The 26,615-nt window shown below is 32.3% G+C and overlaps 3 protein-coding genes across 9 annotated transcripts in view; all 3 read right to left on the bottom strand.

The window, feature by feature from the left end:
• LOC106126735 (long-chain-fatty-acid--CoA ligase 1) overlaps positions 1-25,010 on the bottom strand; it is a 44,124-nt gene extending 19,114 nt beyond the window's left edge. The window contains exons 1-3 of one of the 7 annotated variants that reach the window (XM_013324552.1): positions 24,980-24,996; positions 24,855-24,856; positions 20,773-20,813 (exon numbers count right to left, since the gene is read on the bottom strand). In XM_013324552.1, coding sequence (XP_013180006.1) covers positions 20,773-20,782 — 10 coding nt within the window. In that variant the 5' untranslated portion in view covers positions 20,783-20,813; positions 24,855-24,856; positions 24,980-24,996. Of the gene's footprint in view, positions 1-1,531; positions 1,798-2,928; positions 2,948-9,388; positions 9,630-20,772; positions 20,814-22,358; positions 23,103-24,854; positions 24,857-24,976 lie in introns of those variants that run through there. The other 6 variants (XM_013324551.1, XM_013324549.1, XM_013324547.1 and 3 more) reach the window with 6 other exon arrangements.
• Positions 23,684-24,886, bottom strand: LOC106126736 (uncharacterized). Its single transcript, XM_013324555.1, has one exon. The coding sequence runs from the start codon at positions 24,818-24,820 to the stop codon at positions 24,143-24,145; it is 678 nt and encodes a 225-aa protein (XP_013180009.1). The 5' UTR covers positions 24,821-24,886; the 3' UTR covers positions 23,684-24,142.
• A 531-nt stretch (positions 25,011-25,541) lies between the features above and the next one.
• LOC106126633 (uncharacterized) lies at positions 25,542-26,399 on the bottom strand. The gene has a single exon (XM_013324380.1). The coding sequence runs from the start codon at positions 26,298-26,300 to the stop codon at positions 25,620-25,622; it is 681 nt and encodes a 226-aa protein (XP_013179834.1). The 5' UTR covers positions 26,301-26,399; the 3' UTR covers positions 25,542-25,619.
• Between the last annotated feature and the right edge of the window lie 216 nt (positions 26,400-26,615).

The raw sequence follows: 26,615 nt of genomic DNA on the forward strand, positions 1-26,615 counted from the left end.
TTTAACGACTGATATAAGTAACAAAGTTTGGTGCAGGCTTTTTAACTTTAAAATTCGTTGTGATATTAATCTTAGATTGATTTATACTTTTGCTTACTACATACTTGAAATATTTTTATTGAAGATAGGAGGACCATGGAATTAACAAACATACGAGTAAATTGAAACATTAGCGAAGAATGAGATGCATATTCAAACAATGATTTTCTAAACTGTCGCTTACATTTTCCCATACACCAAATTGTTGTTTTATTATTTAAAAGAAAGAACTCAACAAAGTAGAAATTATTCCCACGTTATATTTTCTCATTTGTTTATGAACGATGTTAAAGATTTAATTTAATCGTTTTGTCTGCATCAAAATACCAAACTATATTTCTTTATACATAGTAGCGTTGATACAAAAGTGGTGTGAGCTCTTTGAATTTTCTCACAAGGAAATGTCAATAAAAGACAACTTTCATGCGGCCGAGCGAGTAGCAGTTCCTGAACTATTAACCGACGCCGCAGTCTAGCCAGTTTAGAAAGTGGATGCTGTGGAGAGTGCGCGTCGTCGGCGTTTGTGAGCCGATTTCACGGGATTCTCTCGCGCTTTCCACTGACATACTTAAACTGCGTTGAACTACTTATATTATACGAAATCGTTCTTCAAGCAAAAATGTAAAAACAATACATATATACTAGAATAGCCTTCGTTAAAACAAGTAACATGTTTGAAAGTGTCATACGCTTGAATATTGATTTATTATGTTCCAAAGAGGTCAGTTACGAAACTGTTTAATCGTAATAAGCCATCGAAACATAGAAAATAAGGGCAGGGCTACACGAATCGCAAAAGTCAATGTCGAAATCGTAACTACGATCATTAGAAGGGCTGACTTCGGTAAAATTGTTTGAAGGCGACGTTTAAGGCCGCTTTGGCCTCGTTGTGCCGTCGTACGAGCAGGAGGTACCGAGCCGATTTCAAAAGCTGGACCTTGTTGATCTAATTTCCCCTCATTGCACATTCATAGAGTGTAACAAGCCCGTAGGCCCTTAAAGGGCCAATGGCTCTTGCAATAATAAAAACAGTATCTAGTTTTATTTTACATTCATAAATAATTTAAAACGCGTACCTTCGGCTTTATTTAACAGTCGAAAGGTAATATGGGAAATGTTATCGAGCACGGATATTCGACATCGGAAAGTAATCTGAATATTAAACAAAAATAGAAAGGTTCCCATCATTTGCCTAATTCTAGCAATCTGTCATTGTATTTGACCCACGTCACAATTGGAAAATTATTTTTGAAATTACTAAAACATTTTAAAACAAATACATGAATCTTCGTAATAACATTCTCTAGATATCAAAGACGTTGAAATGATAAACAAACAAATATTAAAATACATTTTGGTAAAAAGTACCACTACTAATAGTAAATTGTTCTACTGAACACTAGAATTTATTTTATGTAATAATCTTTGTCTCAGGAAAACATTGATTTATATATTTTTATTTCTTAATTGTAAGATTGTAAGATCTACTTACGGCTGCTACACTGGTTCCACCAAATAGCTTTCTCTTTAACATCAGTCTTTTGTTTATCAGTCTTCTTAAGTTTCTTCTGTATTTTTCGACATTTCTCCTTAACGCTAAACTCAGTCTTAGCCTCCGTCACAATCACTTTGTCCTTTTTAGCGGTGAAACCGAACTTCCCGCTGACCATTTTATCTTTGTTGCACATTGTTTCGTTTTCAACACAGCGTCGTTTGACGCTTTATTATATTTCTCGATATGTTCATGATTCGAGTCGCCTGAATCGAATAAAATGTTAAAATTATCTTACGACTCAATAATATAAACACGCGTACGGCCGATTGTAATAAAGATATACTTGATATAGATTATTATGTTGCGGAAAATAAAAATGTAATTTTTAAAATCGAAAGGTTATAAAGCTATTCCGAGGAGGCCTTTGGCCTTGCGAGGTCATTAACATCATTCATGTCCATATCTGGAAAGTAATCTAGCTTCTGATTTCATTACGCTTATCTGTCGCCTACCTATTGTGTTCAATGAACTTTTATTAATACAGACTAAATATTTTTAATTGTCACAGATAACAAATTTAATTAACGCTTTTATTGAGTTTATCCAGTTAATAATGGTATCAAATACATATATTTCATTACTTTTGGAAAAACGAGACTTTTCCTTGCTTTCGTATTTGATATTCATAATAACAAACTTTCAGGTTACCGGTTAGTTGATTATCGTCTATACAAAATTATTTCTATGAAAAAACCTAGAATCAACACAGGTCAATAACCTCTACCGTATAATTTTATTACCCAATGAATTTATCATTACGAATAAAACAAAAGAAGCCGCAAAAAGATCGTCTGAACAAACAGAAGGTCCAAATAAATTATTTCGAACTACGGTAGTCCTTACCGGTTGACTGAAAAACCTTTATATGGACGATAAAATAAATTCTTAGTAATTCGTAATAAAACACAGATTGAAATAATGAATACAATTTTGACGAATTAATTTTATAGTCAGAGAGGAATACTTTTAGATCGCATTTAAAACCTTACGGCCGTTTAATTTAGTGCGACAATTACTGTAGTTTTGTGTTGATTGCTTTGATTATTGCCACGGAGATAATTGTCGAGTAAAGCTTTACATCTCTGTCGTACGGAAACGTATGATTAAGGGTAATAAATGTTTACTACCAATGCACTAACTCTTAAAAGCATTTGCCTTTTTATTGTAAACATATTTAAACCAATGCAAAATAATTTACGCAACAAATATCCTATATTTTTCTAAAGTTTTCAAGTCTTGGAATTTTTACGTATAAAATACAGATATGCAAACATGCTTATAAAGTCTTAAAATGAATACATACAAACTGTATTTAATATATGCAGAACACTTACAAACAACCACACACAAACACTTATAAACATCGGCAGTACGTAATCCCCGCGTCGAATGCACGAGGCTCGCTGACCTAATAATATGAAAGTACCCACGCATTAAAGTGCGGTTGAGGAACCAACTTGATTATAAACCGTTGACGAATTACGTCCGCCTTTGGAGCAATAATTCATAACAACGACAGCCCGTAACGAAGGGAACCAAAGTGGGACGATTGTTGATCATTACTTCACTCAATTGTGAAATCATACCATTTTATGGGGTCGATATCCGGTTTTAAGTTAGGTACTTTCATGTAAAGTCCTGAAATAAGTTTATTAAGATAATTATCGAACTATTTAAACTATAATATGGTTTATGCAACTATCAAGAACACTAAGATTACAAGGCGTCGCCCGCGACTCCGCCCTCGAGGAATTAAAAAAACTTTATTAGTAGCCTATGTGTTCTTCCAGATTATGTTCTACGTCTATGAAAAATGTCAGCCGGATCCGTTCAGCCGTTTTGAGGATACCTGCAAACAAACATCCATCCATCCATACATTTATCCATCTATCCAATCATCTCAACTTTAACATTTACAATGTTAGTAATAAGTAAGATTTCACTCAAAAATGTCTCGTCAAAACAAAAATCTCATAGATTTGTCCAGTAAAAATGTAGGTTAAAAAATTGTTATGTTTTAACCGAGTGAATGTTAAAGTGCATTTAAAGTGCCGTTAACACCTACGCATCCAATCACTTCAATGCAACTACGATCATTTGTAACAAGGCATAACTACGAATGAGTTGTCGCTACTTTGACTTTTAATGACAGGATCTGTCAAACGTCACATTCCCCTCTGTCGTTTTGTGTGTACATTTTTGAGTAAGTATGCATTTATAAGCAGTTATAAGCATGGTGCGTGATAGTAATCTTTATGCCGCCCACTTCGAAAAGTAGGAAAATTTATTTAATAATCCGGCGGCTATATGCCTAGTCCGTTTCTCTATAGTCAAAGTACCGGTATATCGAGGCCTATATAAAACTATCAGCCGTTTCCGCTATTGGATCATTCACACTTAACGGTTGTTCCGACAGCCGGCGATCTGGTTCACGAAACAATAAAATTGTATGGCTTACGTCTTAACCTGTTTAACCGTAGATTTAGTGTCATCACCCTCTAAAATACGACTGAAAACTTGTTAAAGATATAAAATATCTTAATTTCCGTACTAAATTATTGTAGATTATTTAGTTTTAATGTAAGTTAAGGTTAAGAGACTTAATTGCCTAAAGAATTAGCGAAGTTTACTAATTTGAAATGAACACAATAAAACGGAATAACGTGACATTGAATAATTAAGGGCCTATCTCGAATAATTGCGAGAAAATATTCGTAGCATCATCCACAAAATTTGTATTAGATTTGTACAGCGCCTTTATCGAGTTTAAAGTATAAAACAAGAAATCTGATTCAAATCTTAACAAATTTTATCCATGGCGTTAAGAAAACTTATATAGTAAATATTCGTGATTGTCCCTCTGATCTTAGAAATCAGTTTTAATCAAGTATTGATCGAAAATATTCATGAAATACGTGATAAATAAAAATCTTTAACAACTCCAGTGCTTATTAATAGTCATATTTGTTAATTGGAAAGTCGATTCATTGTCAGACACAAATTTCAAGTTCTATATACGATACTAATAAAAAAATTGAAACTAAAACCTAAGTTCGTATAAGTGCAAAAGTATCAAACCGTGTGGTCGTTGAACCTCCATTCCGATAGAGCCGTCAATTCGCTATCCGATTTTTTTGTCGCTCAGAGGGAATCGCGGTTACGGTTAAAAAACTCGCTGTTCTCGCGGACCGTTTTAATTACTTCATAGTCACGCCGCATAGTAAAATATTACCGTTAATGGAAAGTGATATGACGAACTGTGTTCGTTCTTTATTCAAAAAGTTTCGCATATTTTGCGCAACTTTGTTGTGTTGAAATGAATTTGCCTGGCTTTGTGCTTGTATTACATGCATCCAGGAAAGGCCATCCTGGTAGCACAGGACCGATCTTTGGGGGGAGACCTATGCCCAGCAGTTGGCGACTCGTGCCTGATCAGGATTGTGTTTGTAAATTCATGAATTTTTTTCATTAACAAGCAAATTAGTGAAAGAATGATTAAAATGGGTTAAAGTACTTCTCACCTTACACAAACCATTTTTTAACGCTTTTATCGTTGGTTTCTGAGATCAAAATGCCAAAATAAAATACATTGTTATCTCTGTTTTGTCAAAAATAATGTGATCGATGAGGATATGTTTTATACAGAGATTTATTATCTCAGAAACCACCGATAAGCTAAGGTATTAGTTATTTAAAATTGTATTTCATGAAAGAACTGGTATAAAGAAACACTAAATTACTAATTTCCAAAGTTGGTTTTCAATATTAATTTGATTATTAAAGACAATTAAAAAAAATACAGATAAATAATATTGATAGCTACAATTATATCTGAATAAACGTTGCAGATCTCATTGCCATGTACGGAATCAATTAATTAACAACATTTATCGCGATTCATTTACCACTTATTGGACTAACCCAACTGCAAATTGCTAGCCACTCTATAACATTAAATACATTTTTAATAACAGTATAAAAAATAACTAAAACCAAGTGACAATTTATAAAGGTCACTTTGGATTTCCGATATCAATGGCAATTATCAAAGATTAAAAAAGGAAATTAATTGTTTTAATAGCTTTAGTTTAAATATTTATTAATATTTTTTTTGTGTTCATCTTATAACAATAATTAATCTATTCGAAAAATATTTTTTAGGGTTCCGTACCTCGAATGGATAAACGGAACCTTTATAGGATCACTTTGTTGTCCGTCTGTCTGTCAAGACCCTTTTTATCAGGAACACGTGCAGGTCTCAAGGTAGAATTTATTTTAATATGTTAATAGAAAAACGTGGAAAATTCCTTTGAATTGTCATGACACTAAATTGCATAATAACATAGATCTTTATCAGAAGGACTCGTCCTTTATATGTTAAGAGGTAGGTACTTTTTGGAGTATCAATTTTAATACCTAACATACATATGCCCTAACCGTAACCGTAACCACTTATATGTTATTTATTTGCACGTTTAGTAAAACAGTGCGGAGTGAAACAACTTTGAAATTCGTCACCAGCTTGGTTGAGTAATATTTAAAAGTGCATAAGGATAGGATATGTATCACGTAAATGCTTTAATAGCGTTAAAAAATCGTGATTATGGTACACAAATAAAATGCATTTTCTAGATTCTGCGCTTGCGCATACCGAATGAGGCCCCCACTGTGATGACTCACGTTCATTCTACAATCGCTACGAAGTACTTTATAAACAAAACCTAACCATTTGTTTCATTTACATAGATATCTCTACTGCTATTTAGCTTTTACGGCAAACAAAAAGTAGGGCAGCTTTCTTTTGTACTATTTTAGAATAACCTTGTTTTATGGCTAAACTAAGAAACAATTTAGAAAGGACTAAACAACAACAAGGGACCACGTATTTAATTGTTATACGATTTTGAGTTCACGTAAGACTTTTCAAGTCAAATTATAAGATTGCAAAAAGATACGCTTTTATTGGTGATCGGAGATTACAGATGATGAATAACACAAGTTTACTTGGCAAAATTTATTTATGAAAGACAATGAAAAATATTTGACGTATGACAGATGTATACTTTTTTTCATAAACTAAAACCAGACTAAAACCAGCCAGTGCACATCTCAGCAGATTACAAGCTCCAACAACAGACATACAGACAAAAATTAAAAAAATCGATTTTCCTTTATCAGCTACGTAAATGCATCATGTGTACGAAATATGATTTTTTTTAATACGTATAAATGAAACCGTTTTGCTTTGAAGTGAAAAATGCTAACCAAGACTCTAATGAAAGAGCATTAAGCATGACGACGTACCATGTGTATATCAAATAGACCATTAAATGGTATTTGCTGACGATATTGCGACAATACTGGGTCAATATTTATTGAATGCAGAAACAAATATACAATTATATTTTTAATTGGTAATTTTCTATACGTATATAATAAATCTCATTAATTTTTCAAAGAAAATGTGTACACATATATAACAAAATAAATAAAATATACAGGTTACTTTTTTAACAAGTCAATTTTAGAAAATAATAACTGCTATATTTAAAGTTAAATTATTTTAGTATAGTTTTAGTACGACTAATACATTTAAGTACTGATTAATCACCAATAAAGTCTTAATGTAAATATTTAACAGATTGTCCTAAGCGGACAATTAGTGGAAGTTAATAAAAATTGTGCTAAATTCGAACACTCCGCTAAGAAAATAGTTTTTATAGAAGTACAATAATATAACAAATATTACTACTAAGTAATTAATTTTCCTTTTCATATTATGCTTTTACATTTCAACTGAATATATCTAGAAGTATAGAGCGCTTAACTATACTTGATACTTGAGCATAATAAATTCCATTAAGAATGCAACCGGACGCCTCGGCCTTGCGTTGGGTTGTAATTGATCTTGACGATATCAAATGCTTATTCTTGAACTACAAGTATGTTATTATAAATGTTGTGATAACGGCAAAAACCTTGCGCAGGCGGCTTAGTTTCATACTCGAGGATAAGTATACTGATGCAAGCTTCATGCTTTTATTTTTTTTTCTCATACGAGTTTATTATATATTTTAAATGTAATAAGTGGTTAGGAAAATTTGAAACAATGTTAAATTAGTTTTGTTTAGAGTTTTTTTTTAAATTGGTATCTACTTGGGTATTTTTAATACCAGAGAAATTGAGAAATTCAATATTAAGAAAAATCATACACATTACAAAAATCGAAAAATCGCTGATAAATCGTAATTTTTTAATTTTTAAAATACAAACCAAAAAAAAAAATATCGATATCGATATAAATGGCACATCACTAAAATAAAATATAATATAAAGTTAAAAGTCAGTTGTCAGTTATTATGTCAGGTACTGCGAGGGTTGATCCTTTGTTATCTCACGCCTTCATGTCACGTCGACATGCAAGAGATAAGCGACTCCGCAGGACATGACGATGCAAGTAATCTTACATTTAGCCCTATCATTTATATTAAAAGGTATATACTGAATTAAGTCGAATTAAACTGGAGAATGTCTACCGCTGCAATATTTCGACTTATTTTTATTATCCAAGTGTCATATTTATTTAACGTGCTCTTTATTATTGACACCCCAAGCGTGATAGATGTATTATATCAAACCTATATTATAAATGCGAATGTTTAGATGAATGGATGTATCGATGGATATTTGTTTGAAGGTATCTCCGAAACGGCTTAATAGGTTTTGGTGAAATTTGGCATACATATGCATAGAACATAGGCTGGAAGAACATATAGGCTACTTAATATCGTTCGTTTCGACGTTTTTTTTTATTTCGCGCGAACGCGTTTGAGGGCGACAGATAGTTAATGTATAAAAAACAATTCTTATGTTTCATTTGTAATTTGCTATTATTTTGAACCTAATGGAACACAGTGTATTTAGCTTTATAGAAAGGATAAAGATTGATGTCTATTATTCAGAAGTAATTGTTAGCAATCTTGGAACAATCGCATTTGACCACCGATCGCAAATACTTTCCATGCGATACACATCTTTTCAAGAAAAATGAAAAAATGTTCAAGGGAAAGTCTCGTCTTTTTCTCAATAGAAACGCAACTCTTTATGATATCAATATTGTTTGCATCGAAGGCAAATTATAATGATATTTGCAAATTCCAATCTATAACGAGGTGAATGACCCCTGAGAAATTATTTAAGTACTAACTTAAATTGTTTAAATTTTACCGTTTGAAAAAGAAAATAAATTTAAATTTAATATTGTAATATAAATTTAAATAGTAAAAATAGTATTACATTGGTTAAAACTGTGCAAAAAATATATAGAAATTATGTAGTCTTTTACTAATGTTTTTAATCACTTACGTTAGCATTGTTTTAATATTTCTAATAAAATCTATAAATCATTTTGGATTAATCGACTTATATACTAACCGTTTACCGAAATGAAATATGAAGCATATGTTTCCTAGACGACAACAATGATCCTTTTAAGAAGGAGTATTATGACCCACAAACGGGCTGATATCAAATTTCTACAAGCCAAGAATCGTGATCGCCTCAAGCGAGATCACTATCGCATTTGTACTATTATTACAATAATTACAGTCTGTAAAGACTTGAAATAAAGTGCGAGCGAATCGCCTGAACCATTTAAATGACACAAGAAAATAAGCTCGAATGTTTGTTGACTGGCCGATTGTTTGGCTCGTACGCCGTGTTTACACTATCGATAATTTTCGTAACACGAAACGAAAATCGTCCGTACTGTATTCATTCACATTAATAACTCACATTTACCTACTTCACTTAGTTCGTTATCACTTTGCGATCGTTTAAGCTGATTCGCGTTCGCGGTAAAAGGTGCGCGTGAGTGTACGCGGCCGATTCGACGGCCGTCCACTGCGACAATGCGAGTCCATGTTACGATCGTTGCTTCCCCCGGCTTCCAATTGCCTAGCCTCTCTCTTTTGAGTTGACACAGCCCATAGCTACAGACCCTACTTGCTATATATAATATTTTATGGATACTGAAACATAAGATTTTGTAAAGCGTTTATTGAATTATCAGTCAAGTTACGGTTAAGTTAATAGTAAACTTTGCATTGCAACATTATTTTTTATTCGTATTTTAGTTATTATAAAGTTTAACTAAAAATAATAGTCATAATAAACTACATTAAAGTACTATAACTTAACGAATATACTCAACGACTTTGCAAAAAAACCGATTAATCGTTATTTCAATAAAACGTATTGTAACACGACGCAAAAAGATAAAAACACGTATATGATAACCACTCGTTATTAGCGATGATACTTATAATTATCACTTTGATAAATACCGGAAGATGTCTAGATTGTTATCATTATCTTTAAAATACATGTACTTACAAAACGTATAATTATTCTGAAGTATAGAAAAGACGCTATAAAAACAACTAATCGGTTTTTAAAACATAAATATTATGAAATGTACATTTTACAAGCGATAGTCATGAAATTCAAAATTTTGAATTGGTACAATTTTGTTGCCAAAAAAACTTAGTCCATTTTGACTTGCAATATCCAAATAATGTTCTTTTACATTAATGTATTTGGTCTTAATGAACTTCCTTGGAAGCAGAAGTTTTGCTTTATTTCAAACTCATACCCGAATTACTTGTTTTGGGACAGTTGTAAAGTATTATTTCTTTATCAATATAAATTGAGTACTAACCTTCAAATATAAAATTCAATTGCGATTCAAGCTACAAAATCGAGATGGGTCTTTACGTTCAGTTCGGTAACGTTATTTTGCGGTTAAAACCGCCGTGTTGTCGAAGAAAACAATTTTAAACGTAATAAAATTGAATTGGATGCGATGCGGACGAGTATTTCCCGATACAATAGTGGTTCGGTCCATTGAATTGAATGACTGTAGGAGTCGTCAAAGTAATTTTGCACATTGTACCGAACAGGCTGACCATCACGGTTGAATCAACAAAGGGCACTGCCTGTAAACAAATATTGTTGTTGTAAACATATAAATAAAATTGCCTTGACTTTTAATTTTTTCTGTCTAATAAAGACATGTTTTCGATTTATCTTTCACTTTTAAAAGTTCATTTAAGAAAATATATCTGTATAAATGTCAAATCTATAATTTTGAGTTTTTATATATAGTTGTACGTATAGACTTCTTGGTTAGTTAAGTGGTTCCTAAATATAATATTTACGTGCTAAGACGATTTTCATTGTCTTAACCGTGGGTTTCTGAAATGAAAATGTACGTTAAAAACATATTATTATATCTGTTTTGTCAACGATCAAAGGCAAGGATGTCGATATATTTTGTGGATACATTTAGGTATCAGAAACCCATGGTTACATGTCTAAGCACTCAAGTTTCATTGGCAAAGTAAACAAGTAAATTCTTACGAAATAGTTGAGGTTGACACAGGTATTGTTTGTCAACGCAAACAAGGGCCGTCGAACTAGAGCGAGCAAATTCAATGAGCCAAAGTTGCATATTTAATTGAATAAACAAATTATATTTACCGCCACTAAGCCAACTGTAAACAAAGTTGTCTATCGTTGCAAATCAGAATTTGGGACGCGAGATTTGCCAACGTTATAAATTATTTACACTTGATGTATGAGACATACACAAATACGCAATTTATCTTATGAAAATGTTTTCCATTCCTGATTTATTTCAAATCTTGTAAGATTATTTCTTTTCGTATTTATCTCACCTTTTGATTATGCTCATCATAGTCGTCCAATACTATATGACCCAAACGATTTACCTTAAAAAAATATGTCCTTTTAGAAAAACCCTTAACTATTTTTTTTTATTTTGTCTTATTTAAACTTGTTTATAAGTGTGTATAAAAATAAGATAGTTTAAGTCGTTGACTCGTAACGACTAATTTATTTTTCCTCTCATTTCGTAATTAGGTATTATTCCGTTGTACTCAAATTTTATTTGCCTTAAATGACAATAGACCTTTTTAATAAAATGATCACGGCCACTACATGTACTTCCTACAATGAAAACAAGAATAATAGATTAATATTAATTAACTGTATCATAAAACTTCCCTTGACAAGCTTCATTATCGTTGAAGCGAAGTACAGTACGATAAATTTATCTGACCCGATGGGAGACATACTTCAATCGAAGTTGGTTCTGTCAGAAAATAGGCAAGACAGCTACAGTACGGCAAGGGTCTTGTGACTCAGCGGATCGCTATTGTAATTTTGTTTCACTTATGCCCACCGGGTCAGATAAGTTGGCCGATCTATAGATACATTTGCAGTCCGTGACCACGTAATATAAACAATACCATGTACAGTATATTCAAACAGACCACAGAGTACAAATGTGTAGAGCAAATTTGTCGCGATTGGCACAACGCCTATTGCAAGATAGGCGATGTCTAGACATAAGCGGATGGCTTTTGATTTATGCGACACTCACGCCATCTACATATTTATTCGTCTAAGAAAATATTTTCTTACAATGACTTTAGACAATCTTCTGTTAAAGCTGATTAACCGAAAATTTCTGGCGAAAAATCTCTGCATAAAACATATAGTCGTCCCTATTTTTATGTTCGACAAAACAGATATAACAATATGTTTAAACAGAGATTTTGGTATTAAAAACTCATAGTAATTCTTCTCACTGTTGATTTCGACAGCCTTCAACTTGAATAAAATCATATTGTATTCTTTTTGACAACAATATCCGTCAACACAAGTATCAAGCTAATAAAATTTTACGATAATTTCAAAGGAATAAATAATTTAGTTTAGAATCTTTCGGTTGAAATTACGTAATAGAAAGCAGGTCAACATTTTATAAGGGGTTCTTTCTTGTTGAAGGTAAATTAACCGAACCCTAATAATTCATCTTTCGTGTTACCTGACCATATAAATAATAAGGTAGGCGATTAAAGAATTAACTTCTGAGGCAGGATTAATCTAATTTCCTGTAAGGCAAATGGGATTATAAATAATATAACCACAGTAGTAATAGATAACAGTTTTGGTTAATCTCAGCCACTTATCATTAAAATTAAATCTGTTGTTCTCATTAAATCATCAGGATCAAAGAGGTTAGAAAGATTTATAATATCCTAGCGTTTCGCTCCGACTTTCACAACTTTGTAATACACAGATTTGTGTTTAAAATTACGTATTTATTTAGTGCAAACTGTAATTTCATTAGTAACTTTTGTCTTGTCTCCTTAACAAAGAGATGTATTATCAAGTAATTTACAAAAATATCGTAAATTTCATATTGTTACTATCAGTTTTTCAACCATATTCCTACACTGACTTTTTTAATCTCGCAGTTTTCGGAAGACTGCTAATAGAAACTCAATAAGATTCAACCACTGAACTGTGTTTGCTATCCATAACCATTAGATCATAAACGGAGCCCTACCCGCTAAGTTATTCGTATTTGATCAAGCGAAAATATACTTTATTCTTAAAAGTTAAGGTTCAAAATTGTGCACCGTTAATGTTGTGACATTTATCGATTTTAAGGAACTGTATGTCAAACAAAGGCGCGTGCATACAGTCACGCGGGCAACGCTTGCGTCACAGTCCCTTGCAACTTTCCATTCGTGACATGACTCTTGGCCTATTCGTGGAACAAGGGACTCTATTATGGCTCTGATTAGCAGATTGTGCGCCTATACCTACCTTTACAATTTACGACCAAAGTCCATAGGTTATTTGAATTGAGTACTGCCTTTACAGAAATAAATTATTTACTAAAAGGTTTTCAATGTCTTATATATCGTGGATTAAAAATCTGGATTTAAAAAAAGTTTAAAGGATGTTCACAAAAAAGTTCAGAAAATAAATCTATGGTCTCTGCGCAACACAAAGCTGTGCCATCATTCTTATTAGAATTTCAAGGTCCTAATCCTCATCAGGATAAAAAATTAAAAAGAAAAAGAAATAAATGCGCAGACGCATTTGAGCACAATAGAATGTTCGCTTTCTGCCCGTCCAAAAGGTATAAAACTTAATTTTGAGAATAGATTCCTTAGAAGCGGCCGTCTACTAAAAAGGGTCAACGGTCCTTAAATGGTCGGATCCAATTGTCTTGGATTGAAAAGAATTTAAACGACCTCTCCTCTCAGTTAACGCTATAACATTTTGCTATAGCTGTTTTGGAACCGGTTGCAAATTGAATAGACCTCAATATATTTTTATTTAAATAACAAAATCGTAATTCACTTCTTATAAAAGGTAAAGGTTCTTCTATTGATTAGATCCAAGGGACAAACAATCCAGCCACTCAGAGATCGCAATAAAGTGACTATAATTCATTGTCACATTGATTATAGGATTCATTATTTAACAACCGCGCTATCGCAGTTGGAATAAAAAAGGGCAAGTCCACAATAAACGCCTACAATAATGTCATTAATCCTTTATGAGGTCAATGAACCGAGTTGTCGAGTGATAGACAATGGTGGTAGTCGCGGTTGTGAGCGGAATTAATGCGTATGCACATGCAATGCACATGCAATGGGAAGCGGGAGTCGACCAGCCTTGAACTTGCGGCCAGTTCCCTGCAACCGACGCATGCATTGCCATTTCTAGTAGGCACATCATGTTACGTACATTACAGATGCTACTTGTACGATCGTCGCACCCTAGTGATGTACTATACAATCAAATATATCGATATCGGAATTAAATTTGACAAACTGTCGCCCGCGACTCCGTCCGTGTTAAATACTATATTCGAGTAGCATTTTAAATATTTAAGCTAATTGTTTTTCTATACCTTATAACTTCCCCTTTCTACCCCTTATAATCCTATTTTCGGATTAAAAATACCAAATTTGACTTAAATCTGTTTAGTAGTTTTAGCACGAAATGGAGACAGAGTTACTTTCGCATTTATATTATTAGTAAGTATTAAAAAAAAAACTTTAAATTATAACCCTAAAGAATTAAACAGTTAACCAGTTCAATAGTCGTGTAGTGTTCTTTGTAAATATTTGAGATTTTGAGAGTTGGAGCATGTTTCATATTTTGTCTTATGTTTGCAGAAATTCATTTTTAATGCTAAGAATCCATAAATCCATAAATGTAGCAACTATTATTAAGTAATAACTGCTATTGACTAATTATAAAATAATATTTGAGGTTAACTTTTATGACAAAGAGAGTATCGACAAAGAAGACATCACTACCATCTTTCTATAGTAAGTAGAAACTATGTAACTCTATATTTACCCATCGAAGTGCTTACAGGAAAGCTACCGCCTGCGATTTACGGCCTTAGGCATAAATTTCGCGATATGACAGACTCGTAAAATTAATATACGTTTTCAAGCTATTTCAATGTTTATTCAATTGATACTAGGAACAAATATTGGCAGTTTTTTTTCCAATGCATTATGTTTTCCAAGTAAGCGCTTACTTTGTAACAGTAGGATAAATTGAATTTATAATTCGGTACTGGCTTTAATTTGCATTTGGTGATGTTTAACTGTTTACTATAAATACAACAGATCTTCTGTAGTTACAATTTGTGTTTTTTTTATTTTATTTATCAATTTATTCAAATATTTGAACTTCTTCGTGTAGGCTTTGTCCGACCTTTTCAGAATGTCTTTTTCTTTTACCACATATATCGTCTACATCGTCCACAAAGAATCATCTTTTTCATCTTGTTTATATAAACAATTTTGGAAAAACGTAACAATTTTAAAGGTTATCCTATAATACTTTTATTCAATTAAGTTTTATTGTTCAGAAGTTTAAAAAAACTATACTAGAATAAACCAAATCTAAATGGACAAATGACAATAGTCTACCAATATAGAAGCAAAAAATAGTGTCACAAATCAGTTCTTAAAGTCACATAGGTGGTAGGAAAACTATTCTTATAATTATTGTTAACTTAGTTTGTGAATAAATAAAACATATAATATCAAAGTTTGCTTAGCTAATAGCTTATGACACTCTATAATTATGCGTATTTTATGTATAATAGTATAGCTTGCAAAAGTGGGCCAAATTTGCCTTGCTCTGTTCACTCAACAAAGCTTTAAGCTCGACCGGTTGATGGGTCATTGACCCCACAACCTACTGCTTGCTTACTCAGAATCAGAATGTATGGCCATTTCATTTAAATAATAATTTATTCTAGACATAGCTATCCTATCAAGATTTATAAACATGCCTTCGCAAATCGGTTATTTACGTTTATCTTTTTGCCGTTTTATTTATTTTGTATTAGAGGATTTTCTATTTTTTACGCAAGTGACAAAGACGGTAATATTTTAACAGTGAGTTTACTATTTTGAAGCGGATGATAATTTTATCTTGAGATTCATACTTATTAAATAGGAAAACTCCTTAAAATATGGAAATCTAAATTTTTTTTACGTTTTATAAGCTAGCGCGTGACCACGATCCCACCTGCTGTTAATGGAGATTTGGTCGAAAGATGGTACGAATTTTATCGCTTATTTTTTAATTATTAGGGGTGTTATTTATATTTAAAGTTATCGTTGTCGTATCCATAATTAAATTCAGATTGTTATCAATATCAGATATGTTGTGAACATTTAAATTTACGATAATTTATGACGTGAATAAAATAACAGTGAGTAACAGTGAAAATAACAGATGCACTATTTATTGTTAATTATCATAAATAACATAACTCTTACATAATATTCCACACCTGATATTATTAATTCTGATACGATAGTTTCTTATTTTATTTAATATCGTAAATTTAATAATTTTTAATTAATATTGCAAATTTTAAAAATAACTAAAACAAGTGCTTTCATGTATTCCTTTCCCTTTAAATTATATTTTATTTATACACAATAGGGAGATTTTTTACGACATTCAAAGATTAGATGATAGAAGATGCATTTTGTACTTCACACTATATTTGAAAACAGAGAAGATCCTTCGTTTATATTAAGAAGAGATTTGATTCATAAATGTCATAACGTAACTTTCACAAAAAAAAGTAGTTTCGTTTTTGTATTTTACTGTTATTATAATACATTTGGCTGCAGGATCATCAACTTCGGGTAACAAATATTCCTTTTTCTTATAGCAGAAGGGGGCAAACGAGCAGCGGGAACACCGAGGTGTTCAACTTTGCCCATGGACATCAGCAATACCAGAGGAACCACAGATGCGTTATGGCCTTTGAGATGGTGATATGCCTTTTTTGCTATTCAAATAATAAAAATTAAGATTCTTTATTGCATACTAAAGGATAACAGCATTAATATAGCCTTGGCTCCTTTACAATATTAGCTTGTATTTAAGGAGATGAGACCAATGAGAGCCAAACTTCCCCTTTTTTCTTTCAACATATCATAAGTTGCATAATTTATATTTATTGCATAGATAACTCTTAAATGAGCTTATTCAATGTCGTGTGCAATGGTATAGAGTTGTGTACAGACTGGTTATATTAATCTACTCATTCGCGGTTAGTGTGTCGAGTAACTGTACATCGGCAGATGGAGTTGGCCGTACCTACAAGCATCCAGTCAAAGATCAAGCCCTTACAGACGTGTGACTCGTATAGTAAAAGCTATGAAGCAAAATTTTTGATAAACTCGTATTTTACAAAACGCTAATGTAACAGAGGAACAGCAAATGCGTTGCCACTTTTATTTTTATTTTATATTTCTAAACCTTATTCTAAAATGTAAACTAAATCTTGTTATTAAAGATAACTTTAAGTTTATGTATACAAACATTATTAAAAATTTGTGGACAAACAGTAAATTTAATTTTTGGAAATCGACAGTGAAAAGTTGTTAATGCAAAGTTAAAAATCCTGGTGATGCAAAGCACATATTTAGTAATATACTTGGACTTATTCTTTTTATTGTAACCAACTATTAATAGTTTTATAATAGTATAACAAATATTAAAAATGAATTGAGTATGTTTACGTCTCCTTCAAGTACAGTTACTTTATGAAACTTGACAACTAGATGTCGTTGTATCGCTGCCGGGTTGTGTTACCATCAGTAACACGATGCTTGTAACCTAGATCACCTATAATCGGACAAAACCCACTGACCATTGTTCCTATTGTATTTCATAATTGACAATCTGTTTAACAATACCATAGCACAACCACAGAGAAAAACTAACGGTTTATACGTACATCAAACATTTACGTATATAAAATACTAGCTGTCGCCCGAGACTCTGTCCGCGCTTAATTAATAAAGGCTTAATTAGTAGCCTATGTGTTCTTGCAGACTATGTTCTACATATACTCGAAATTTCAGCGAGATTCATCCAGCTGTTCTGGAGATACCTTTTAACAAATATTCATCAATTCAACCAAACTTTCGCATTTGTATAATAATATTAATAAGATTTATACAATTTACTACACAGATACAGGCCTCAAACATTTTGGTTTATAGTGCACTTAAAGTTATGGAAGTGCCTTCGCCAATTTGAGAAGATCATAAAAAATGTACCGTTTCCGACACCGTTGGCACGTAAAACAGGAAGTCTCAGCGAACAAAACGTTCATTCTCATTAATTATTAACACGAAACATCATTTCAGAGGAACAATGTTAAAGCGGTACTATGATGGAAGAATAAAATCGATAAGTTCCGTCCGAAAACGATTCCGCGGCGCCACTAGCCGATGTTTTAAAATCGATTCGCCAATAAGAATAAAAAATAGTTTAATCACGAATCGAATTCATAGCCTCGATTTGTTGACGATAAAAAATATCAGTACAGTTATCTATCGAATCATATCTGTTGTGAGGCAGGACTGTAGTCAATGCCGCGAGGTCAACGCACTCAACATCTGATGAAGTTTATCAAACTAGTAAATCGTGGAATTAGAATATATTGAAGTGACCAATACCATAAGCCAGATAAAAAAAAATTGAAGTCAGTTTTAAAGGTATCCATCATTTTTACCGTTTACCACAAACATACCGCAGCGCTGGCTGGTAATGCGGGCGTTCGAAATTTGAAATATAAAACTGACCGCAACCAAAGTCATTCGTATAATTTTTTACCCCACAAGTTTACGCAGCTTTGTTTTACTATGTAAATTACCTACATTCGTATGAGTTATTAGCCTATGACCTTGTAATTAACCGTGGGATTCTATGCCAGAAACACGTATACAAAATAAATTGATAAATTGTCATCTTTGTTTCAGCAGTGGAATCCTATGTAAAAGAGAATTTGATGGTAGAATTTGGGACTTAACTGAAAATCTAAGTTACAGATTTTACGTAATTTTTTCTATTTCCATAAATAAATAATATTGACAATATACTTTTAAAACTTATAACAATATGACAATATACAAAACTAAATTTTGTTATTTATTTGTTGAACAATACGATAGTTTCAAGTTAGCATAAAAACTTAAAACTAACTTATGAATGTTTACTTTAAAAGATTTATGTTAGTAGTAAACTGACACGTGCTGTGAAGTTAACCGGAACTTTAAATTGCTTTCGCACTTAGGTGCTAAGCTTATAACTGGCGATAGGTTGTTAAAAATTAATTAACATTGTTATCCTTAGTGGCAAGTTGCAAAAATATTGCTGTATTTTTCTCATAATAATAAGAAACTATCAAAAAAAGGTATTTGATGTTAAGTAGGTAATCATTAATAAATTATACGTACATAAATATTTAAGATTTTAATATCCAATTGAGTTACGGAATAGTCAGGAAATAAGATCACAGGTTGCAATCGGAAATTCAATTACTCTTCAGAGATGTAAGTGTTGAGTGTGTATCCCCTTGATGTGTCAAGGTTTTTTCAACTAAAATTTTATTTTACACTAACAGTTGCGACTTTATTCGCTTGGAATTAAAATATCTAGCAAAAAATTATGGTCTATGTCACCCGGGGATAGTTTAACTTTCCAACAGCGAAAGGATTTTTCAAATTTTTCCTTTATTATATTGTCCAGTTAATATTATGAAACATTTTTTCTTTATTCTAATAATCCTGATTGTAAAGTATCTGGGAAAAAATATTACTCAGTCAGATATGAGGTAACAATCATGTTACCAATGTACGCGTAGCTTTAGAAGCGAGGTGAAGTTTGCCAAAAAAAGGTCAACATTTTGTCACATCCAGTAAATGTATATCAAAGTGACACATAATGTAGGTAGTGTCGGTCCGGCCGCTGTGACCCACAAACCTCGTGCTCAGGGTGCATTGACCAGCGATCTCCGTCGAGACTTGAAATCAAAAGCGACTCACCCAACTCGCATCACGTTTCCACGCTTGAAACGGCACTGCTTTTTTTTGGGAAGTAATTTGCAAACACCCGTAATACAGAGGAGAAGGAAGAGATTTTACGCGTCTTTTTCTCTCTCTTTTATTGCTACGTCTAGACATTTACGTTTCGTAGCTTATTTCATCATCAGCTCATTATACGTCCCACTGAGGAGCTCGGAGTCTACCCAAAATTAGGGATGGCTATGCCATAGTCAATCATGCTAGCCCTGTGCGGGTTGGTTGACTTCACATATATCTTTGAATTTTTTTCGCAGATATGTGACGGTCGCATTACGATGTACGTATTTCTTAATGGTGAGAAATTTGAAAACCGAAAAACACATTGGTACACGGAGTGATACCCAGGACCTGTAGATTCCAAGTCAAGTGCTTAAGTCCTGAGCCACTGACGTTCTTAATCTATCTATTTATATCTAAAGGGAATTCCGCATTTATATATCTTGACCAATGATCCTTTATTAAATCGAATTAATATGGGATTCCTTTTAGTACCCTTAAGGTTCCCTTAAATGTATTTAATTGTCGTAAACAAATAGATTGATGTTCTTTAAAAAATATTTCATAAAGTAAACGTGTAACTGTCCACATGAAAAATATTAGTAATAATGATTTGGTACAATTGTATAGGCAAAAGAAATCTATGATAATACAAAAATTTTGATTTAAAGTTGTTGTGAACCTCAGTAAGTTACCTGGAACTTATTTGTCAAATAAAGTCGACCAAAGAGCTCCAAATAAACAGTGAAATGTAAACTATTTTGTCAGGAACGTTACAGTTAATTTATTTGTTAGTTATCCAGCACTTCACTTGGACATTGTAAAAGGCTGTTAGTAAATAAATTAGCATTTATAAAATATTATACTTACATTTCAACATTATGAATGATGTACACTGTCTTGAATTGAACCTTAAAAAGATAAAAAAATATTTGGTAAATATTTTGAAATTATTTTACAATTGGAGATAAAATATATGAACAGAATTTAATATACGTGTATTTTGTAAGACAAGCTATAGTTAAGTACTGGTTTAAGTTAGTACGCGCGATTAATAACGTTAGAAACATGTTTACTATAAACATTTAAAATAATTCTGCTTTGCAAAAACTTGTTTTCTCAGTAATTTTAATTTTTTCAGTACAAAATGTGCATGAACAGAAGACGATAACAACAAAAAATTTGTGCAATTGCTTGTTTAAAAATTTATTTTTTTTACATTTGAATTTTTTGTTAAGTATTATGTTTCATCTGACATTAATTTATTTAACGTTTTTTAATACATACATTTGTATTCGCGTAATACTATGAGTTATTGTGAGAGACAATATTCTTACCCGAACTATAACAAAGCAAAATGCGTTTGAAATTCCCAGACAGAGAAAAACATTTATCTTTGTGAATTCGCCTCCATAATGTCCTCATGTCTTTAACATTCGTTAGACCATTGGCTAAAGTGAACAAGCAGAAAGAACATGTGGAAATATCCAAGTTGTTTTTATGAGGACATTTCTGGAATAACATTAGTATTGGAGCCAGTAGCAAAAAATAGAAAGTGAGCCTTAAAAGAAATATTTTAATCGGTCGATGGTTGCAAGACTAAATACTTTTATTAATACAGAAATTTCAACGCTGAAACAGTCCGCCCAGTACGAATATTTGCTAGAAATAACTTCGTATTCAAAATTAGTATAAGATTTTTAATTTACTTTAAGCCCGATAGGGGCGTTGCACACATTTAATCGATGACAATACGATGACGCTTGTCACAAATATTCGTATTAGGCCCAATACACAAAAATGATTTTCACAAAACACCCTTTAACAAATACTAGTTTTGAAAAACGCCAACTGTAAGTTATTTACGGTTCCTTGACCAGCCCCCTAGAAAATTAAAGCTAATTGACAGCTAACAACTGTTTTGTTTTTTTTATTCTTTACATTTTCCCGAATTTGGGTAATTTTCATTATGACACTGGTATCCTTTTCTGTCACGCACATTTTGACATTTCGAAACTGGTCTTATTATTGAATATCCAACTTGTATGAAACGCTCCGTCGATAGTCTATACTTAGGGGTGTATATACCTACATCACGCCACCGAATTTATAACAGAAGGGGTGCGAGTACTGTTCGTAAATAGCAATTACTTCGTTGAATATTAATCAATTCGATTTATTTTTTATCATAGTATAACAGCCTATGCTAGCCTATACTATCAGAAAAAAACGAATTAAAAAGCATATCTGAGAAAATAATTGTAAATTTTATAACAATCGGGCATAATTTTTGATATTAAAACGTAAAAAGTAATCAATATAACGTTTATTGAAACAACCAATAATTAAGCTAAAAAGATAGTGAGACTATGATTTAATTAACATTTGAAATTATAATTTGCAGTTTTAATTTAATAAATAATTCTAATACATTTCTGAGTTTAACAATTACTTACTTATTTTGATGACAAATCGTTTCAGCAGTAGTAGTAACCACTTAAAACAATTTTTACACTATTTCCTACACATAGAAGTAAAACACGATATTTAATAGATAATTAATGAATTTAGAACCTTATTTTAGTTTACATACTAGTAGTAACTAACGTTATTATTTATTTAATTATTTACACTGCATTACGACTTATAATGCGTAGTTCACTGACGAATAGGGTGAACATGTAAAAATATAAATTTCTACACCCGAACCGCGCGTGCGTAAGTACTTTTGAGGTTATCTTTTGTCCCCTTTTTTATAAACTTGGGGGAAAGAGAAAGTAACATTTTAGCTTGACATGCGCATTGTTATTGATAGGGAAATATCGGCGGGAACTGCGACTAATATATTAATGCAAGTTTTATGTGAAATCGGATATTTTGGCATAACTAATATTTAAATGTTTCGTGTTATCAACTATAATAAAACATGTTTTGTTTTTTTTGTTACAGTATTAATCATTAATTTTTTCTAGGAGAATGAAGCGAACGAGCATCTCCGTAGATATCTGCATCGCCAGAGGAACCGCAGATGCGTTGCCGGTCTTCAAGGCAGGTTAAGTGCAAGGTCTAAGTCAACATGAACTACTAACAATATATTTGTAAGTAAAGTCTTCGTCAAATACGATTAAACAAGAATAACATAATAAACATAAATGAAATTAAAAATATTCAGATATCGTAACTTAATATCTACAAGTTTAGGCACAAAAAATTAAAAATAAGACAAAATAAATTAACATAAGATCAGTATGACAAAAAATAGTGTTAAACATAATATTAGTTAAATAACATAAGTTAAAGTATTTCTAAGAAAACATGGTAGTTACAATACTTGCAATTACAAAACATAATGAGGTAATTTGTTTCTCCCTATTCAATAAAACTTTTTATGTTTTAATATTTATTTTATTAATATTCTATTTTATTTTAATATCTTTTTAATATTTATTTCCTAACTAATAAAAATCACCCACTTCAAAGGTGTTTAGCGCCCAAATTAAATATAATTTTGAACAGTTAAATTACAATAAAATGTGAATGTTTAGGTATAAGGATGGATGTTTGTTAGAAGATTTTACGAAAAAGACTCAACGGATCTCGTTGATATTTGGCTTGTATGTAAAACATAGTGTGGAACACATAAGCTACTAATTTATTTGATATTTCATGTGCATTTCCGTTGCAGACAACTTCCGGACATAAAGATAACTTACATTTTTTGCTTCAATTCCTATTTAAATTAAGTTAAATTCCTAATTCGGGAATATCTCATTTTCTTTTATAAATCCCAATTTTTCTTTCGATCAAGAGATACTCGAGCTTAACTCTTTGTTTATAAATAAAAATAATTAAATGACAATACCAGTCAGCATATCTTCCAAACATAACCCTTTCTTCTTATTCATTATTTTAAATGGTATTAATTTAAGGCATAAACCTATATGAATATTCTTAATCCAGATTATGCATAAAATAAATAATCTACTCGAATTGTTTCAGGTGCAGCCCGACATTCGTGACCGCAGTCCTGACCCTTCTTAGGATCGACATTAGTAACAACTAAAAACCTCAACTTATAACAGTTGTTTAAATATAACTTAAACAAAGAAAAGCACACAAATCTTTTGCGATGTGCAAAATTGGCTTAAGTCCTCTAGATCTCAAACCTGTATCGGCGGCCATTGTACATTATAATATCGAAGAAAAAAATAAGGTCTATCTTCTAAAATAAGGCCCTTATTTAAATACTATCAAACTTAGTAGGACCTGGTAGATCAGAAGACTTGTAGTGCGGAGGGTCCGGTTGAGGTCCTACTCGGGAGCGCTGTGCTCTAGTCATGTGCTCAACTATCCCATAAAATGACGGCTGATGCATAGAACTATCTCTCGTACGCCATCCATAATCCCAGTTAGAACACTCAGGAAAATAATATTTCTTTTCCGGCCATACCTTAGCACGTGTATGAAGATATAGTTTCCTTCCATATTCAGGTGTCGGTTTGTATATGATTTTGTTTACTTCAGGATCGACAGGACGCATAATTGGATCGGATTTGAGTTCCTCGTCTGGCCTTAAGAGTCTCGGATCCTCTTTCGGATCTCCCAAACCGACGTCTACAATGGAATGACCGTGGCGTAAATCTCTAAGTCTCTGGACGGTTGTATACGGATCACGGATTTTCATTCTATTATAACCAGATGCGATAAAGTCTCTGGTAGTCATTGCCATCCCCGAGGCTGCGTTGTGAGCGAGTACATCAGTCTCGTAGTAATTTGTCGGTTCTCTCTGGAGAGTCGCCGCTTTCTCGATTCGCTCCCGATGCTTTTCGACCCAATTGAGACGGTACAAAGTTTCTTTCTCATAGCTTTCAATAAGAAATCTTATCACTGCCGGATTAGTTATATCAATCAAAGGCATTTTAAATTAAACGAATACTACTTTTTAATAAAACTGCTAGAGAGCAAAAAAAGTTGTTGATTCAATTGATTTTAATGTGACAGTATTGAATGTCAAAATAATTATTATTCGTCTGAAAACATAAATTACAAAAATAACGTAAAAGTATATACTCACTACTACACACCGTTGTCGCGTTCCAAGAGATTCGCAATACTGGTATTTCGGGCTCGCGTCATTAAATGTCATTTATTCATGCGGCGCTCTTGGAAATTTAAAAAAAAATTTGCAATATTGTACCGTAAATATACAGGTAAACTCTAACATAATGTAATAAGGTTCAAAATGAAATTGAATAGCTTACAGGTAAATGCAGACTTTACTGCCTGCGTACCACATCCACAGTTCGCTTTCAGAGTTGTTTATTTCACTGAAGATACAGTTTTTTCCGATGTATTTTTTTGTGTTTGTTTTTATGTAGATATGTATTTGTGCTATGATATAAAATATACTTAATATAGAATTATGAAATTCGATTCGTATTTCCACACCACAGTCAGCTTAGCTTTTCAAATAAGTCTTCGACATAAAATTAAGCCTGTAATTATTTCCTTTTATTTTGCAAAAGTTGTTTGCGTAACGATGGGCATTGAACATCAGATGAACAGAATTTAAATTAATACGGAACGGGTAGTGTTTTAATAATGTTAACGATTTCAAAATTTAAACAGGTACATATTCATAGGGATTTGAATAAAATTGGTTTTATTGTATTGTAATATCGAAATAACAAGATTTTACATAGTCCGTCTTGCTATGACTATATGTTAACAATCTTGGTAGGGCCGGGCGGATCAGATGACTTATAGTAGGGTGGGTCTGGTTTGGGCCCAACTCGAGTGCGTACCGCTCTATGAAGATGCCAGCACCGTCCATACATCGGCTTCTGACGCAAAGAGCTATCCTTCATTCGCCATCCATAGTCCCAATTAGAACACTCTGAGAAATAGTATTTCTTCTCCGGCCACGTCTTCGATCGTGTTTCAAGGTATTTATTCTTTCCAAATTCCGGTCTAGGTTTATATATAATTTTGTTCACTTTGGGATCGACGGGACGCATTATTGGATCAATTGATAGATCATCGTCTGGTCTTTTAAGTCTGGAATCATCTTTCGGATCTCCTAGACCAACGTCTACAATGGAATGACCGTGACGTAGATCTTTGACTCCGGGCACGAAAACCGCATCGCGTAGAGGTGTTTTCCTCCTGTTGTAACCCGATACGATATGATCTCTGGTGGTCGTTGCCATTCCTGCTATCATATTGTGTGCGATCACATCAGTTTCGAAGTAATTAGTTGGTTCCCTGTTGAGTGTCGCTGCTTGTTGGATTTGTTCACGATGCTTATGGATCCAATTGAGACGTAAACGATTTTCCTTCTCATAATTTTCAATAAGAAATATAATCACCGCAGGATTAGTTATGTCAAGTAAAGGCATATTAACGATAAAATAATACTAAAATAAAAAACTATAAAAAATGTGATTTATAAAACTCTTGTGAAATGTAAACTTACTGAAATGTTTTTTTGAATTAATTTTGACAATATAAAATGTCAAAATCATTATTTTTCGTCTGAAATCTGTTACACAACAACGTTTTTTATTCATTGGTTCCATTTATAATAATAGTTAAATTACAAAAAATAATACAATGATTGAGAGACAGCAAATAATTGTAAATGCGTAATTTTATGGTGTTTTACACACAATAAGTTGTTATTGAGATGGAATAACTGATATATGCGCTATTTA

This window comes from Papilio xuthus, unplaced genomic scaffold (assembly GCF_000836235.2).
Source record: "Papilio xuthus unplaced genomic scaffold, Pxut_1.1 DF824992.1, whole genome shotgun sequence".
NCBI lineage: Eukaryota > Metazoa > Arthropoda > Insecta > Lepidoptera > Papilionidae > Papilio > Papilio xuthus.